The sequence below is a fragment of the Bos taurus genome, chromosome 13 (genome assembly GCF_002263795.3).
Source record: "Bos taurus isolate L1 Dominette 01449 registration number 42190680 breed Hereford chromosome 13, ARS-UCD2.0, whole genome shotgun sequence".
Lineage (NCBI taxonomy): Eukaryota > Metazoa > Chordata > Mammalia > Artiodactyla > Bovidae > Bos > Bos taurus.
Window position 1 is genome coordinate 1643784 of NC_037340.1, and position 17833 is coordinate 1661616.

At 39.4% G+C, this 17833-nt stretch overlaps 1 protein-coding gene and 1 non-coding gene across 3 annotated transcripts in view; both read left to right on the forward strand.

The window, feature by feature from the left end:
* Positions 1-17833, forward strand: part of PLCB1 (phospholipase C beta 1) — an 861266-nt gene that overhangs the window by 710894 nt on the left and 132539 nt on the right. For both annotated transcript variants that reach the window (XM_059892402.1, NM_174817.1), the window contains 2 exon segments: positions 14396-14528; positions 16393-16446. In XM_059892402.1, the coding sequence (XP_059748385.1) occupies positions 14396-14528; positions 16393-16446 (187 nt within the window).
* Positions 13191-13263, forward strand: TRNAW-CCA (transfer RNA tryptophan (anticodon CCA)). The gene has a single exon. It is a non-coding gene; the product is annotated as a tRNA-Trp (tRNA).

Consider the following 17833-nt stretch of genomic DNA (forward strand, 5'->3'; position numbering starts at 1 on the left):
TGTGCTAAATCACTTCAGTCATGTCTGACTCTTTGCGACCCTATGGACTGTAGCCCTGCCAGGTTCCTCTGTCCATGAGATTCTCCAGACAAGATTACTGGAGTGGGTAGCCATTTCCTCCTCTTAGGGATCCCGACCCAGGGATTGAACCCACGTCTCTTATGTCTCTTGCATTGGCAGGTGGGCTCTTTACCGCTAGTGGCACCTGGGACTCCCAACACTGTACCTAAGGGGTATACACGCAGCTAGTCTCTTTATGCACATAAGGGGTATACATGCAGCTAGTCTCTTTATGCACATAAGGGGTATACACGCAGCTAGTCTCTTTATGCACATAAGGGGTATACATGCAGCTAGTCTCTTTATGCACATAAGGGGTATACACGCAGCTGGTCTCTTTATGCACAATTAGTACTTTTTCATAAAATGGGATAATATTCACAATCTGTGTTTTAACCTTTTATTTTCACTTAATGCAAACAGTTCCATGTCCTAAAATATTCTATGACATGACTTTTAATAACTTTGTAATCTTCCATTACATAGCTGCACATTATCTTTCTAATCTCTATTTTAATTGGATATTTTGAATACTTTAATATTTTAAATAGATCTTCAGTAAACATCATATAAGTATGTTTTTTAGCACATTTATGATTATTTCTTTGTTTTTTGTATAGAATTTTAGAAATTTGTGATCTAAGATGTTGAGTTAATTGAATGTGAGAGAAAATGAAATGAAAAAAAGAAAAATATGGTTTTCCCTGGTAGTCCAGTGGTTGAGAATCTGCCTTGCAATGCAGAGGACACAGGTTTTATCTCTGGTCAGAAAACTAAGATGCCACATGTCTGAGGAGCAATTAAGCCTGTGTGCACAACTAGAGAGTCCATACACAACAGTGAAAGATCTTGCATGTCACAGTGAAGATCCTGCATGTCAAATAAATAAATATTCTTTAAAAAAAGAAAAATATCTAATGTCAAAATAAAATTTTTCAGGCTCTTATTTACATTGCAAGCATCATATCCTATAGAACCCATAAATATATTGTCCTGTTTGATGAAATTTAAAGTTAGCCTGGAAAGTTTCATAAATAATGTTTTTCTTTGTATGCAGAAAATGGAGTAATAGGGAAATTTTACACTCCTGGAAAAGTACACCTAACAGTAGACATGAATTACTTCCAATGTTGTGTCTTTGACACCTATGCTTAGCATATGTTTCTTTTTCATATGTTAAAAGCCACTTAGCTTTTACTTGTCTATAAAGCTTTTCCTTGTATACCTGTGGCCAATTCATGTTGTTGCTTTGCTGTGCTTAGTTGCTCAGTTGTGTCCAACTTTTTGCAACCCCATGGACTGTAGCCTGCCAAGCTCCTCTGTGCATGGGGATTCCCCAGCCAAGAATACTGGAGTAGTTTGTTAGGCCCTCCTCCAGGGCATCTACCCAACCCAGGGATCAAATCCAGGTCTCCCACATTGCAGGTGGATTCTTTACTGTCTGAGCTACCAGGGAAGCCCAAGAATACTGGAGTGGGTTGCCTATCCCTTCTCCAGGGATCTTCATGATCCAGGAATGGAACCAGGGTCTCTTGCTTTGCAGGCAGATTCTTTACCAGCTGAGCTACCAGGGAAGCCCAATTCATGTTGATGTATGGCAAAAACCATCACAATATTGTAAAGTAATTATCCTGCAATTAAACAAATAAATAAATTTTAAAAAGAATTGAATAAAACAACACCACTTAAAAAAAAAAAAAAGACAGCACCACTTAGGCCTACTGCTTGAATTTGAGCAGTTAGTCTGAGCACTCACTGCTTGGCTGGTCCAGAGGGCACAGAGAGCAAGCAGATTTTGCTGGTACCAGCCCAGAGTTCCTTTGCAGAGCTGCTGCAGGGTGGGCTGAAAACAGCTCATAGCCGCAAACTTCTCCAGAAGCCTGGCCTAGGCTGATAGGAACTGCCTTGCAGATTCTATCAGATGTCTAGCAGATTCTTCTTTCAAGGAGGTGACTGTGTCCTGTGACTGTCAGATACAGAATAACAGCCCAGGCTCTCGCTTCTGGATGGGCACCTTCAATGCTGCAGTTCAAGCTCCCATGCCCCACCCCACCCGCCATGCTACAGGATCAGGCTGAGGCTAGACTCCAGCTGAAACCACTCTGGGTTTATCTTGTTTCCCTGTCTTAGTCTGTTTTCCTCACTTCCCTGCAGTTTTCACCTGAGAACATCCTCTCAATTTATCACGCAAACAAGAATCCCAAATACAATTCTGCTAATAAGGAATCCCAAAGATTGAATACCCTTTCTGTTGTGTTTTTTTTTTTCCCCTGGGAACTAGAATTTAAATGTTTGACAATAGTTACATCTTTAATTTCAGTTTTTCTTCAAAGATAATATTGTTTTTTTTTTCTTTGTAATGGCCTTTGAAAAGATTAAGACTAGAGATTTCAGTGAATTTCTTGTTTTACTCATATAAACACCAATATGAAATTAAAGGCTCCCCTTAGATATCAGTGGGTTTCCAAGCTCTGAAACTCTTTTCTCTTCTACTGACTTTAACTTAATAACATGTTTCATAAAATATAATTCATGGTAAAGATAATATGCTGCTGCTGCTGCTAAGTCGCTTCAGTCGTGTCCGACTCTGTGTGACCCCATAGATGGCAGCCCACCAGGCTCCCCCGTCCCTGGGATTCTCCAGGCAAGAACACTGGAGTGGGTTGCCATTTCCTTCTCCAACGCATGAAAGTGAAAAGTGAAAGTGAAGTCGCTCAGTCGTGTCCGACTCTTCGTGACCCCATGGACTACAGCCTACGAGGTTCCTCCGTCCATGGGATTTTCCAGGCAAGAGTACTGGAGTGGGTGCCATCACCTTCTCCGAAAGATAATATATGGAGGTATAATTAGATTACTATTAAGCCTTCTCTAATTAGAAAACAGGAATCTCTTTAATCAACTGGATGCAATTTATTTTCTTAAAAAAATAGGTGTTTAAAGAAAGCATTTTCAGATAAAATTATGTTTTGCTACTATTTCAAAACAATACTTTCTATATCATCGACTTGTACCTAGATGTTGGCCATCTTCTCCAAGGAGTAAGCTGTGACTTGAAGAGATTTCAAGACACCACCAAATTCAGCTTATATAATATAGTAATAGAGGTAAAAGCCTTGTAATGAAACAGTTAGAGACTGTTTCGCTAATGAGAAAAATGTCACTTTGCAGAGTAGGAGACCTAAGGCCTTTGAGACTGCAGATCTTTTATGTCACTGTCCTTTCAAAGCACCAGATATCACATACCAAAAAGCTATTTGGATTCCACGTATATGTGATATCATGTAATATTTTTTTTCTCTGTCTTACTTAACTAAAAAGTGATACAAATAAACTTATTCACAAAACAGAAATAGACCCACAGAGGTAGAAAACAAATGAGTTGCCAGTCCAGGTTCGATGCACGATACTGGATGCTTGGGGCTAGTGCACTGGGACGACCCAGAGGGATGGTATGGGGAGGGAGGAGGGAGGAGGGTTCAGGATGGGGAACACATGTATACCTGTGGCGGATTCATTTTGATATTTGGCAAAACTAATACAATTATGTAAAGTTTAAAAATAAAATAAAATTAAAAAAAAAAGAAAGAAAACAAACTTATGGTTACCCGAGGGAAAGGGAGGAGGGACAAATTAGGAGTTTAGGATTAACAGATACACACGACTATATATAAAATAGATAAACAGCACACATAGCAAACAGAACTGTAACAGCCTATAATGGAAAAGAATCTGAAATATATATATATATATATAATTGACTGCTTTACTGTAAACCTGAAACTAACACCATTGTAAATCAACTATACTTTAATTTTTTTTTAAATAAAAGCTATTTGTGGAGAATATAAGAATAATGGATATAAAAATACAGAAGTAGAATTTTAGGTCAACAATACTTTTGTTTTTCCTCTAAAACAATGGTCATAAGGATTTTCAGTAAATGTATAATGTTGGTTACACTCAAATAATATTTGAACATTTTCAGTTTCAGAAATAATTTTAGAAGCATTGAATCACATAAATTTCACATTGAATCGCATAAATTTTACATGGTCCTGTAGAAAATACATTTTTTTTTCCTTTGAAATGTCTAAACCCTTAACTGACCTCATTTCTAAAACTCAAGAAGAAAAATTATTTGCCCTTACCATATAGTGCTGCGAGAAAAATGGCATTTCACACCTTTGAACACCAGCATGCCCTTTATTTTGTCTTGTAATAATGTAAGTTTGTTTGAATGAGGCCACTGAAAAGAAGTAACTATGGTTTTCTCAAAAGAAAATTCTATCTAGGACATGGCAGACACTGGAGACACTATTTTAGCAGCAAAGACTTTTTTAGTATAATCCTTTTAACTTGGTAGTTATAAAGGTCATTTCTATTTGAAAATGAAAGACATTATTGAACTACAAAATATTCCCAGAATTATAATAGTCTAATAAATTATCTTCATAGGTAATTGGCAAACCAAAAAAGTAGGAAATTTAAAAATTCCCCCATTGCTTTGAACAATAGACATTTGTTTCAGATCATGTGAAAAAAAAATATAGTTACATATATATATATAATTCCAGTATATAATTAGAAATTAAGGAATAATAGATTTGAGTTGCTAAATTTATTTTGTCTCTTTTAAAGTCATAAATCAGGATCGTGGGTTAGTAAAGTCGTAGAAAGTTACCTAATCTGAGTCATTACTAAGGCTTTATAATATTTTTAGTTACTTCTCTAGATAAAATGGTGTATAAAAATTTTAAAACATAATAAAGAAACAAAAAGGCCTGTCAGTAATCTTGCAGATCAGGTTAACATTTTTGGTGGTCATCATTCTAGCATGTTTTCTATGAATGTATAGTATTCCTTTACAAAAGTTCTTAATTAAAAATAAATTTTCCACAGCTCTACTAGTTTAATGTGGTTATTAGAGATGACTAATGAGCTCAGACGGTAAAGTGTCTGCCTACAATGCAGAAGACCTGGGTTCAATCCCTGGGTCAGGAAGATCCTCTGGAGAAGGCAGTGGCACCCCACTCTAGTGCTCTTGCCTGGAAAATCCCACGGATGGAGGAGCCTGGTAGACTACAGTCCATGGGGTCACAAAGAGTCAGACACGACTGAGCGATGTCACTAATGAGATATCAGTAGCACTTTTATTTTCTCTTTTTCAAAATAAACCTCTGAAGAGAATAAAGTAAATATCCAGTGGCTTGACTGCAAAATAGTATGTGATATTCCAAATGCACTATTTGAACATGACTTCTTTTCAGCACAAGGAGTGAAGAAATATTTTACTGAGTGTTTCCTGTGAACTTGGCACCATTCTGACCCTTTTCATCTATAACACATGTGAAGTCCTAAAATGTCCGTATTTCTTAATGATTATTTATTATTCCTACTTAACAGATGAAGAAACTGAGGCACTGACTGATTCTATTCCTTGCCCAGTGCCACACAGATACTAAGGAGCAGAACTGAGATTGAAATCCAAGCAATCTGGCTTCAGAACTCATGTTCTACATCAACACTGCTGGAAGTTTATGTGCAGGGCAGGGCATCATGACAACATGCTGACCCTGCTTTAGTGTGTCTGGGCTAGGACGTGAGCCTCAGCATCTCTGACAAGCCCCAGCGATGGGATAGCATCGTTGCATGGCTCACACCCTGAGTAGCAAAGGTCAACACTACACCGCATTGCACTACCTCAATAACAAAACTGTAGTTTTCTACTAACCTTTAATAAGGACTAGCCCTTGTTCATCTTTCTGGCCCCTTTAGCAGGTCACCTGGAAGACTGAGCACGGAATATAAGACATTTACCTTAAATAGTAATACTTTGAATTCAGTATTCTGTTTAATCACATGTCAAGATTTCTTCCTTTAAATCCCTGGATATTATTAGCACTTGACTCTTCAAAGAGTTCGGTTTATATATGTGGGATCTGTTAGGTTAATTTGTACACTGCCTGCTAGCCCTCTATCATCTGTATGTGCATGATACAGGTGAAGTGTGTGAGTGATCTTCACGTCCTTTTAATGTTGAAAGAGAAAGCTATTTGCTAATACTCAAATTTCAGTTATTCCAAGAGGCCTACTTTTTTAGTTTTCTCACCCATGCTCTTATAAGTGAGCTGAAATTTATCTAAAACCATTTACTTCTTAGTTCTGTGTGTAGCACACTGGCCATCTTCAAAGGGTTTAATTATTCAGGATGAAAAATATCCTATGGTCTAGTGTGAATTTTGGCAGTAAAATAATCCAATAGCAAAAAGTCCAAGGTGGTGCTCTCAAAAACGTATAGTGTTTAAACTCAATAAGGCATTGGATGCCATTTAAGTTTTCCAAGATGGAAGCTTGACACTTTATCCACTATTTAAGAATTTGGCACTAATTTTAAAAAATGACAGTTTTTCACTCTGCCTTAGAGCAAGACTTCTCAAATTTTAATCTGCATACAGATCTTGCTGCTGCTGCTGCTGCTGCTAAGTCGCTTCAGTTGTGTCCGACTCTGTGCGACCCCAGAGAAGGAAACCCACCAGGCTCCTCTGTCCCTGGGATTCTCCAGGCAAGAATACTGGAGTGGGTTGCCATTTCCTTCTCCAATGCATGAAAGTGAAGTCGCTCAGTCGTGCCCGACTCTTAGAGACCCCACGGACTGCAGCCTACCAGGCTCCTCCGTCCATGGGATTTTCCAGGCAAGAGTACTGGAGTGGGTTGCCATTGCCTTCTCCGGCATACAGATCTTGCTATCGTGCAAATTCAGATTTAATAGGTCTGGAGCAGGGCACAAAATTATGCATTTCTAATAAGCTTCCAGGTGATGCCGGTGCTGCTGGATCATGCTTTGAGTAGTGGAGCTCTCAGACTTTAGTATTATTGTGAATCAGGATCACCTGGATGGCTCCTAGAAACACAGATCACTGGGCCTGCCCCCACAGTTTCTGGTTCTCAGATCTGGGATGGACCAAGAACTGGCACTCTGACGAGTTTGCAGCAACGCTAATGCTGCCGGTCCAGGGCCACACGTTGAGAACCATTGGCTTGGAGCCCTACGTCTGTCTCTCAAGCACGTGGCTCTCCCCACATGGAATCAAAATGAAATTACAAAGTCAAGAATTCTATGCATTCTCACCTGTCGTCTGGAAACTGGGAAGGGTGACAGGAAAAACTCTTCTTGGGGAATTGTCCAGAATCTGTTCTTTTTCTGTAATTGGAGGATACTTGTTTCACAGAGCTGTGTTGGCTTCTGCCCTACAACAATGTGAATCAGCCACAAGCATACACGTCTCCCTTCCACACACCCCACCCCACCCTCCATGTCATCACAGACCCAGAATATGTTCTGTGAGTGATAGGCCGTAGTCATTGCCAAATGATTTCATTTAATTAATATGAAAGACACAAAAAAATGAATGTGAAGGGTGGTTGGTCCACGACTTCTTTAAAGGAGAAATCCATGATTTCTGCCTGACTCAAAGAGTTTGTTTCTGCTGATTTCTTTGGAGACTATATCAAAATATTTCCAATAAATTAAATTTGGTAAAAAGAGTAACATACGCAACACAAAATACTCAGCAGAGCTATGTCCTGTCACCATTTAATCTCCTTCTAAATAAATTATTGCAACTATGAATTAAATGCAGATTCTCTAACCACAGACAACAGGAAGAGCAGCATCTTCATATTTTTCACCCATTGATTCATTCATTCAAAAAATATCTTTTTATCATAACATTCAAGTGGTTCTTTAATTTCAGGACTCTGTCACTAATACTTCGTTTATTGATTATACATGAGGAGGAAACAAACGATTTCTTCATGCATTCATTTTAATAAAAGTTGGGTTTTTTTAACACACTGTGTCAGTTTCCATACTGGGCAATATAGAGATATAATGATTAGAAAAATCAGATGCTTTTATAGTCCTTACAGTCTGGAGAAAGAAACTGACTTTAATTAAAATTCACACATATGCATGTAACTTGCAGCTGTCACTAAGGCTTCATCAAAGAGATACCTCGTGAATGCTGATAGTTTCTTTGATGATGACACATATGATGACAAAAACTGAAATCAACAAATGAATTTGTTCAGCTCCTTAAAGCTGTCTTTTGCTTCTAACTCACTCTGATAGACTCTTAAAAAGATAGAGGCTTTGTCGTAACGTATTATAAAGATTTTCAAACATGCACTAATGTTGAAAGAATTATACAAAGAGCACCCGTATATCACCTGGATTCCACAATTCCAATTTTGATGCCTTTTCTTTATCACATATATATCCATCTATATATGGATATATAGATCACATATATAACCCCTCTATTCTTTCATTATTCCATCTGATTTTTAATGCATTTAAAAGTAGGCTGCAAATATTAGCATACATCATCCCTCAGTGCTTTAGAACACATACATTAGGATACAGGTTTTAGAAATGTAAATTTTTTAGAAATGTGGGGCAGATACATAATCTAATTTCACTCAAGTAGTATAAATTTAAGGTACCAATTGTACAGGTGTTTAAGAAAGCTCTTTGTTAAGGGAAAGGCTGGTTTTGATGTAGCCACTTCCACTGCCTGAATTAATCCTGAGTGAACTAGATCTCTACATGGTGAAATTATGAGCCTTGACCTAAATATTCTGGAGACAGTAATGACTTTGCCCTTGCCTTCACCCATCTGGCATCCAAGTGAAGATAGTATTATCCTAACAATGACATGGAAGGCACTGTGGTGTTTTTTTTTAATTAATTGATGTATTTTAATTGGAGGCTAATTACTTTTGTATTTTTAGATGACTCAGGCAGAACACCACCACCACCAATAGCCTAGTCACACATCTGGTATTTGGAAAACCTTTTACTTTACCATATGAACCTCCTCACTAAATTCCCTAAATCCTAGTTCTCTATTGCTTCATCGTCAGACCCAATTTTTAATGCCTGGGACTGAAGTCTTTTTAGCTAGCATTCCACGTAGCCTTTCCTCCTCTAAAACTTGTGAAAATGGTCTTTCTAGTTACATTTTTTACTGATCCACTTATGTTATATTTTAAGGTTTTTCTGTTCATATTGGAAATAGGAAGGATAAAAATATTTTTTATAAAATCTTGGCTTTAAAAACATCTACTATTTCATGTTTTGAAAGAAAAATAGTGTAATGCTACCACTTGGCCACTGGAGAGTAGTGAACTATTTCTGTTGTAACTCATTTTTCTCTACTCACGTAAGCAAAATTTAGTGCAAGTGAAATAAACTTCTGAAACTTCTTTCCTTGAAAATTTGTTTAATTGGATCCCAAGAGTCTTGCCATTAAATTGAGAAAATATTTCTAGTTCTTTTGTTTCTATTGTAATTTTCAGTGCAATGAGAAAGGATTGCAGGTTTATTTTATTCTAACTCATGAAAAAGAATATTTGGACTGGGGAGAAATAAAGTCACAAGTATTGCCTTCCACTTATGCTTGTGAGTGGGGCAAGGGATCTGGTTTTTGCATTTCATCTCATGTGAATTATTCAACCTTTCAATGATATTAGAAATTATAGTATTGCATTGGGCTCCCTCCCACAAATTCTTGTGTTTAGCTGTTTTATTCAACTCATTTTTAATACACGAATGCTTTTTTAGTACAACAGAGTAAGCTCTTTGAGAATAATGTTTACATTTATACATCTCTGTAGCTCATCAATAAAGTAAGTTACTATTATGGTTGCTTAAGTTGCTCTTATCAGAATAGAGGGTGAACTAATGCGGTAGAAAAACCTAGACTTTAGACTGTAACATATATTCAAACATTAATGCCCCTGTTAACATTGTGGCTTCCAGCAAGTTACTAGTGACTTTTAACAAAGTCTTTAGTAAAGACACTTACTAATGCCCCTGATGGTTTGAGCAAGCTCTGGGAGATGGTGAAGGACAGGGAAGCCTACATGCTTCAGCCCATGGGATCGCAGAGTCCGACACGACTGAGCGACTGAACAACTAATCTCCACCGTCTGATGGAGTTGAGTGACTGCTTTCCCTGCTGGCTGAGATGAAGCTGGCATGTGTGACAGTGTCTGGCACATGGTGATCTTCATCAGGGAGATGCCAATTCAAATCTGTATATACTGCCCTTCTTTAGCAACATATTTTAAGCATCAGTCTGATGCTTATGCCACTATAAATTCTCACTAGCTTATAATCAGTTTCCAGGAAATCCTAAGAGGTCTCTGACAAGGGTCAGTCTGCACAAGGGGCCCCGAGTCCTTAGCGTTCAGCATTCTGCCCTCCTTTGCTGGCCCCGATAAGGAAAGTGGGCGGGGACTGCAGGCAGGTGGCCCCACCCACTCGGTTTCCAGCTGTCGGGTGGGCCCACAGCTGGCCCCGAAGGACTGAAATCCTGGCAAGCTCTCTCCTCCGAGCTCAGGGCCCAGGTGCGCAGCTTCTCAGCCAAATGCACTCTGAAGATGAGCTTTGTTTGGCTTCTCAGTGGTTTTAAAATGGGAGACAGCTGACAAAAACGCAGTTTTCCAACTTTCCTGGAAGCCCGAGCTGAAAGCAGTCACCGCTCTAAGCGGATCCTTCTCCAGGTCTGGGCACAGCCTCGCTTCGCCCTGTGACATTCCATCTCGTCTGCTTTGCTCATCTCCATCATTTCTACCAACTGCTTGTTACAGTGCGAGGGGCCCCACGTGACCCTGGGATTATGTATGCCATGCAGCCTGCCCTTCCTGGAGCAGGACCCCCGGACCAAGCATTTATCCAGAGCCTGCCCCAAATCCAGCTCCAGGCTTTGACCATCTCTTGATCCTCAGTTGTAACTACAAAATTTTTGCCAGTTGTATTTCCTCAACGTTAATCTGCTTTAAAAAAAAAAAAAAAAAATCTGTTTATTTTTCAGCTGTGCTGGGTCTTCCTTGCTGCACACGGGCTTTCTCTAGTTGCGGGGGGTGGGGGCTTCGCTTCGTTGTCCTGTGTCTGCGATCCACTGCGGTGTCTTCCCCAGAGCACCGGCTCCTGGGCGCCTGAGCTCAGTCGTTGCGGTGCACAGGCTTAGTTGCTCCAAGGAATATGAAATCTTCCTAGATCAGGGATCCAACCAGTGTCCCTTCCGTTGCAAGGTGGATTCTTAAGGGAAAGCCAACATGTATCTGCTTTTTTAAAAATGTCTTTGAATTCATACATTATATCAATTTCTGGAATGTAAGGGCTTTGTCTTACACACCCTTGATAAGCAGAGGTTTCTATTTCCTGCATCTCAACTAGAGTTAATGATTGAACTTGATTTCCCAAGGGGACACATTGGCATGGAATACCTGCAAACTGGATACAGGTGAAATAACCTTCTGCATTCATTTTGAATATGCCTCCAGCCTGAGGGCCCCTGACACTCCTCCTAATTGCCAAAAAGCAGCCACACATGATTGCCTTCATGGAAACTGACTTTCCACCACCTCCATTCTTTGCTCCATCAAAATTGTCCTCTTCCCTGTCTTCCTCCAGACGGCTGGTATCAGCTAGCTGTCATACCGGAAAGAATCTAGTTTATTCCCCTCATGGTTCCAGAAACCTGCCCGGATATAAATGGGTTCCAGATTGCCCATGGAACAGAGCACCTTCTGTCCCTACTTCCCAGGTGGCTGAGTTTGATGACGGTGGAGACCCCCTACAACTGGGAGGCGTAAAATTTTCCCTCACAGTATTCAAGCCAGAGGACAAAGCTGGGGGTAACTTTGCTGATGACCCAGTCCTCTTTCCAGCACTCCCTTTACTTCAGCTCTCTTCTGTGCAATGTAAATACACTTTCTTTAGGAATTTTGTGGTCAAACATCTCTGATAGTTCATTCTTCTCAAGTGTCTCCTGCAAACCCAGTGACTACAGGACCAAGGCAGGTAAATGAGTAAGATGGAATTGTGCTAAAGGAGCAGAAACCCCTCTGTTCTCATCCAGAGTGAGATTGCAGGTCCAGTGGTACCCTATATGATTTTTCAAGTGAAGTAGGAAATCCATTTTATTAAGGTAAAATCTCCTTCATTTTAAAATCTGGCAACACTTAGCATTTCCATGCACTCTAGTGGAACCATAAGCCTTCAGGTTGCAATCTCTTGCTGAACAAAAAATATGCAATCCCCTCCTGGGCATCATGATTTTAAGGAGAATTTTCCTGATGGATGTAACTGAATAACACACACCAGAACTTCCCCCTTCGGAGCAGCCATCTTTCAGAAGCCAGCGTTCTGTATCATGAGTTCCACAGGCCTAGGTTCTTGCCTCCCTGCCCCACCATCACCACTGACCCCAGCTCATCTCTTGCATCTCAGCATCACAGCTCTGAGCAGAGCAGGCTGTGGTAGGTAAACAGGGATTGTTCATTGAATTAAAATAAGTTTGCCATCCATCACCAAAAGCAGTGTTGGAACATGTTTTAAAGATGCTTTGGGGAACAGATTAAAAGTCACTTATATGGCAAAAACCACTACAATATTGTAAAGTAATTAGCCTCCAATTAAAATAAATTTTAAAAAAGCCACTTGTGACAATGAGAGTAATTATTTTCATTCTCATCTTACATTTTCTAAAAATGCTATTGTAATACAACCTGCTTTCTGTAATTACATGACAAAATGTCATAACATTGGGCTCTAAATGACTTCTGGCCATTTCCTAATTATATTTTTAATGATACTGCAAAGTAGAGCATTGGGGTAGCCTCATTGTCAGGAAAATCCACCCTGAACTCAGAAGGTAATTCTGAGAAAAGAATTGTAGAACCCCAGAAAGCACCACTGAGATGGTATATAATTATGGAGGCAACTGTTTTATTAAGATCAACATTTATTCATCAAACATTAAATGTTTGCTCTGCACAGTGCATAGCAGACTCGCTGCTATAGGGAATGCAGTAGAGATTTCATAGAAAGTGAAAGTGAAGTCGCTCAGTCATGTCCAGCTTTTTGCGACCCTGTGGACTATAGCCTACCAGGCTTCTCCATCCATGGGATTCTCCAGGCAAGAATACTGGAGTGGGTTGCCATTGCCTTCTCCAGGAGATCTTCCCCACCCAGGGATCGAACCCAGGTCTCCTGCATTGTAGACAGACCGTCTGAGCCACCAGGGAAGTCTTGAAATTTCATACATGTTAATAGGGCTTCCCTGGTGGCTCAGAGGTTAAAGCATCTGCCTCCAATGCGGGAGACCCAGGTTCGATCCCTGGGTCAGGAAGATCCCCTGGAGAAGGAAATGGTAACCCACTCCAGTATTCTTGCCTGGAGAATCCCATGGATGGAGAAGCCTGGTAGGCTACAGTCCATGGGATGGCAAAGAGTCGGACGTGACTGAGCGACTTCACTTTCACTTGATGTATTTGTTACTATTATTCATTGGTAGTGTTATACAAGCTTAAATGTTTTGTCTCTTTAACATGCACATATATACTCTGGGCCAGGAATTATTCTAAGCACTTTATAAATAGTAACTTACTTGATTCTCTAAACAGCATTACAATGTAGACAATATGATCCCCAGTACATATCGAGTTGGCCATAAAGTTTGAGTTTTTTTTGTAAGGTGTCTCAAAAAATGCAAATGAACTTTTTGGCCAGTCCAATACATATCCTCATCAATAAAGATGAGAAAAATGAGTGGCAGACAGTTAAGTGACTTGCTCAATATCATACTGTTGATAAGTGGCAGGGCCTTATAGCCCAGATAAGTCTGACTCTAAAATCAACACTTATAACCACTGTCAGTTGGTTACTGCTGCATAACAAATAGTCCTACAATTTAGTGGCTTACAACATCAACTGCTTATTATTGTTCATGAGTCATTTGGTTAGCTGGGCAGTTCTGTTGATCTGGACTAGTCTCAGCTCATCTGAGCTGGACTCACTTAAGTTTCCATGGTCAGCTTGGGGCTGCCTGGTCCAGGATGTCCTTGCCTGTGTGACTCAGCTCGCCTCCACATGGATTCTCATGCTCCATGGCTATAGCAGGGGTCTGAGAGAGAGAAGAAACATTTGCACATGGCTTTTCAATCCATTGCTTACATTAAGTTTGCTGCTCTTTTATTTGACCAAAGCAAATCACATGCTCAATTCCACTGTCAGTATGGGAGGACACACTCAAGGGCCAGAACACAGGAAGGCATAGATATTGGGGCTTTAATACAATTAACCTACCACAATCATGGTTCAATACCATGCTGTTTTTATCCTGCTTTCCACATAGATTCAAATGTGATATTTCAGAGTCCAGATGCGTTGTGGAAATGGTATCAAATGTAACTTTGTGGGTTTCAGAAGATAACAAAAGAACTGTAAGAAGTGTGGAAAATGAAAGTATGTCTATGATTTTAGGCTGATCCTGGGGAAACACCATCAGAAGCTCCGAGTGAAGCCAGGCCAACTCCAGCAGAAAACGGGGTGAATCACACAACGTCCCTGACACCCAAACCACCCTCCCAGGCTCTGCACAGCCAGCCAGCTCCAGGTAAACATTCCGAGGAAAGAGCTGCACTACGTAAACAGCAGTCTCTAGTGTGTCCACACTAAAAGCGGGCAGCATGACTGAGTTAGCATCATGAGGCGAGGGAGATACATGGACTTAGGAGGCGGTCCAGGAATGTTTGCTGAGGGATGAATAACAGAAGGAAGGAAGGGAGGGAGGAAAGAAAGAAGGACTCGTAAGTCCTTTATGAGACTCGTAAGTGCTCATCTGGCTCTGCTGATAACTTGTGAAACCAAAACAAAATATCACCCAGATTCCCCATATCTTTATTTATTAATGGATGTTGGTCCATCTGCTGGCAGGGTGTTAAGGGGTTCTTCAAACACCTTATACTTTATGCTTTAGAAGTACATTCTTAGTTCTGCTTCACTAAATTAAGTCTCTACCAAGAATTCCTTCCCGTCTTTCTCCATCTCACTTTTCACTGATTTTAAGTGCCAACCACGTGCTGAGCATGCTCAGCCCTTCACATGGATTATCTCATTTCACTCTCAGACTAGGCCTCTGAGGGCTGATTCCACCATCGTCCCCACAGTACAGATGAATAAATTGCAGTTTTAAATTGCAGAAACAAGTTACTTCTTGAAGGCCATGTTGCTAATGTAGAGTGAAGGCAAAACTGACACCATTCTCCATGATCCTAAAATTCTTCCCTTTAGCTTCTCTGCTCCTATGGAGGCTACTCAAGAAAGGAGATTGTTGAGATTAATATTAAGGAGTGACAAGTATAAACAAGACGTGATATTTTCAAATGAAGATTTTATGTACCAAATACAAACATTCTGTGTGTTTCTAGAATATGAATAAGTTTTTTAAATAGCGAATAACCTTGTGCTTTTGAGAGTAGGATAAAACTTAGGATTTTAGCATTTGATTTTTTTAACTGGGTGTTTTAGAACCATTTTTGAAATAACACAGAATACATTACAAAAATGGATTCCTTTTCTCTGGTGTTAACATCGGTCAAAGTCAGACCAGGAAATTAACATTGGCATAGTGCCTTGAATTAAACCATAGGCTTTGAACTTCACCTGCCTTCCACTAATGTCTTTATTGTTCCAGGTTCCAACTCAGGATCCCACACTGTATTAATTGTCATGTGTCCTTAGCATCTTTGAATCTGCAACAGTCCTTCAGTCTGTTCATTTTTCCATGCCCTGTGTACTTTTAGAGTACTGGTCCGTTATTTTGTAGACGGCACCTCAACTTGGATTGGCCCGATGTTTTCTCACAGGTAGACTGGAGGTGTGCATTTGTGACAGGAACGTCACAGAAGCGATGCTGTTCTCAGAGCATCATGTCAGGAATACCTGATGTTGCTGTACCTCATGTTGGGTCACTTGATTAAGGTGCCACCTGCCTGATTCCCCCACTTAGAGTTGTAGTTTTCCCCTTTATAGTTAATAAATATCTTGGGGGAGAGACTTCAAGACCATGAGACTATCCTGTTTCTCCTTAAACTTTTGACCAGTGACTTTGGCACCCAATAGGTCTTGCCTGCAACTTTGTTCCTGCCTGCTGACCTACCAGTGGTCTTCACTTGTCACTCCTGATTTTGCCAGAAGGTGGCGGTAGCATTGTCAAAACTGAATTTGTTGACAGAGTTTTGATTCAAAGTGGAGAGATGTCCTTTCTCTCTATAAATGGAGCATATAGGTTCACATTTAATTTGTTTGACACGAAATTACAAAAGAAGACGTGTCTTAGAATGTTTTTAGGATAATTTTCTTCAGGAATTTGTAATCTGTAATAACGAAACTTAGAGATCAGAGCCAAATGTTGTTTTACAGGAAGAAGATAATTTTAAAAGTTATAGGAGGCTATTTATTTTGTCTTTTTATTTTAGGTTCTGTAAAGGCACCTGCCAAAACAGAAGATCTTATTCAGAGTGTTTTAACAGGTAAATACCATCTTGCCCCCTATGGATTTAGACACCTGAATATTACACAGTGTAAGTATTTAGAGGGGAGGAAATTTTATCGTTGAAATATAACATGATTGGTATTTCTTTTCTAAAACCATCTACAGATATATCCTGGTTCAACCCATGTTACATAATGTAATCACAGAGAAGTAACCATACTTGGTAGATAGGACCTTATTGATATAAAAAATAACATATTTTCATATATTTTGGAATCAAGGAATAGTTTCATGTTGGAAATGTGACCCAATGAACAGGAATGCAGTCTTCCCGAAGTACCCACAATAAAGCATGTTTTAGAAATGCAGAATATGGACTATTTGTGACCATAGAATACACGGTGTTTGAGAATGATGATACAGTTTGCAACTACTTATAGTCAGTAAGTTTCTTAAACTAGTAGGACTAAAATTGGTATGACCTTTCTTTAATAAAGTGAGCAATGTGTAGCTTTATGTAGCATGTTGGCCCAATATACAACAGAAATGCACACCTAAAGCAGAACTACAGGTCAGAAGCCCAAACCGTAAACAACCCAGATATCCATAACCAGGAGAGTGGATAAATAAATTGTGGTTCAGTGACAGAATAAAATAGGATTCATCTGTAGATATAAACTACAATTACACAAACTACATGGATGAAATTTATAAGCATAATGTTGGAGAAAGGAGAAGAGGCACAAAAGAGCACTTTCTTTACGATCCCAGCTACATAAAGTTCAAAAACAGGCAAAAGTGATTTGTGTTCTTAGAAACAAGGATTTGGATTCTACATGGAGGGTGGGTGCAAGGGCAGGAGTCACAAAGAGGCCTCTGGGGTCTGATAATATCCTGATTTTGGTCTAAGTGGTGGCTATAGAAGCCTGTTCACTTTGTGAAAATTGAAAGGAAGGTGTATTTATGATTTCACCAAAATAACACATAAAATATGCATCAAAATTATTTTAGAAATGTATGAAAAGAAAACATGTGTTTATAGACTTCATTCCATGAGAAACAATAAAATGTTCACACACAAAACAAGAGAAAAAATAAATCAGAGCATGATTGCAATATTATTTAAAAATACACAAATGCATAGATGAAAAGTGGGTATTTGTATCGATATATTAGCAGTGATTATATCAGGGTGGTTTGCTTATGAGTGCTATCTATTTCCTTATATAAATGGACATTTTCTTTATGTTTAAGGACATATTCAAAAAGTAGCCTTTTATCCACAGGTTTTTTTTTTTTTTAAATAGTACTTTCAATGGGATTATTTTAAATCATAAATTGGAACACCTGGAGCCTTGTTCCTAAAACTTGCCACAGCTGACACATTGCACATCATTTTTAAAGAAGTGGGGTTGAATATGTCA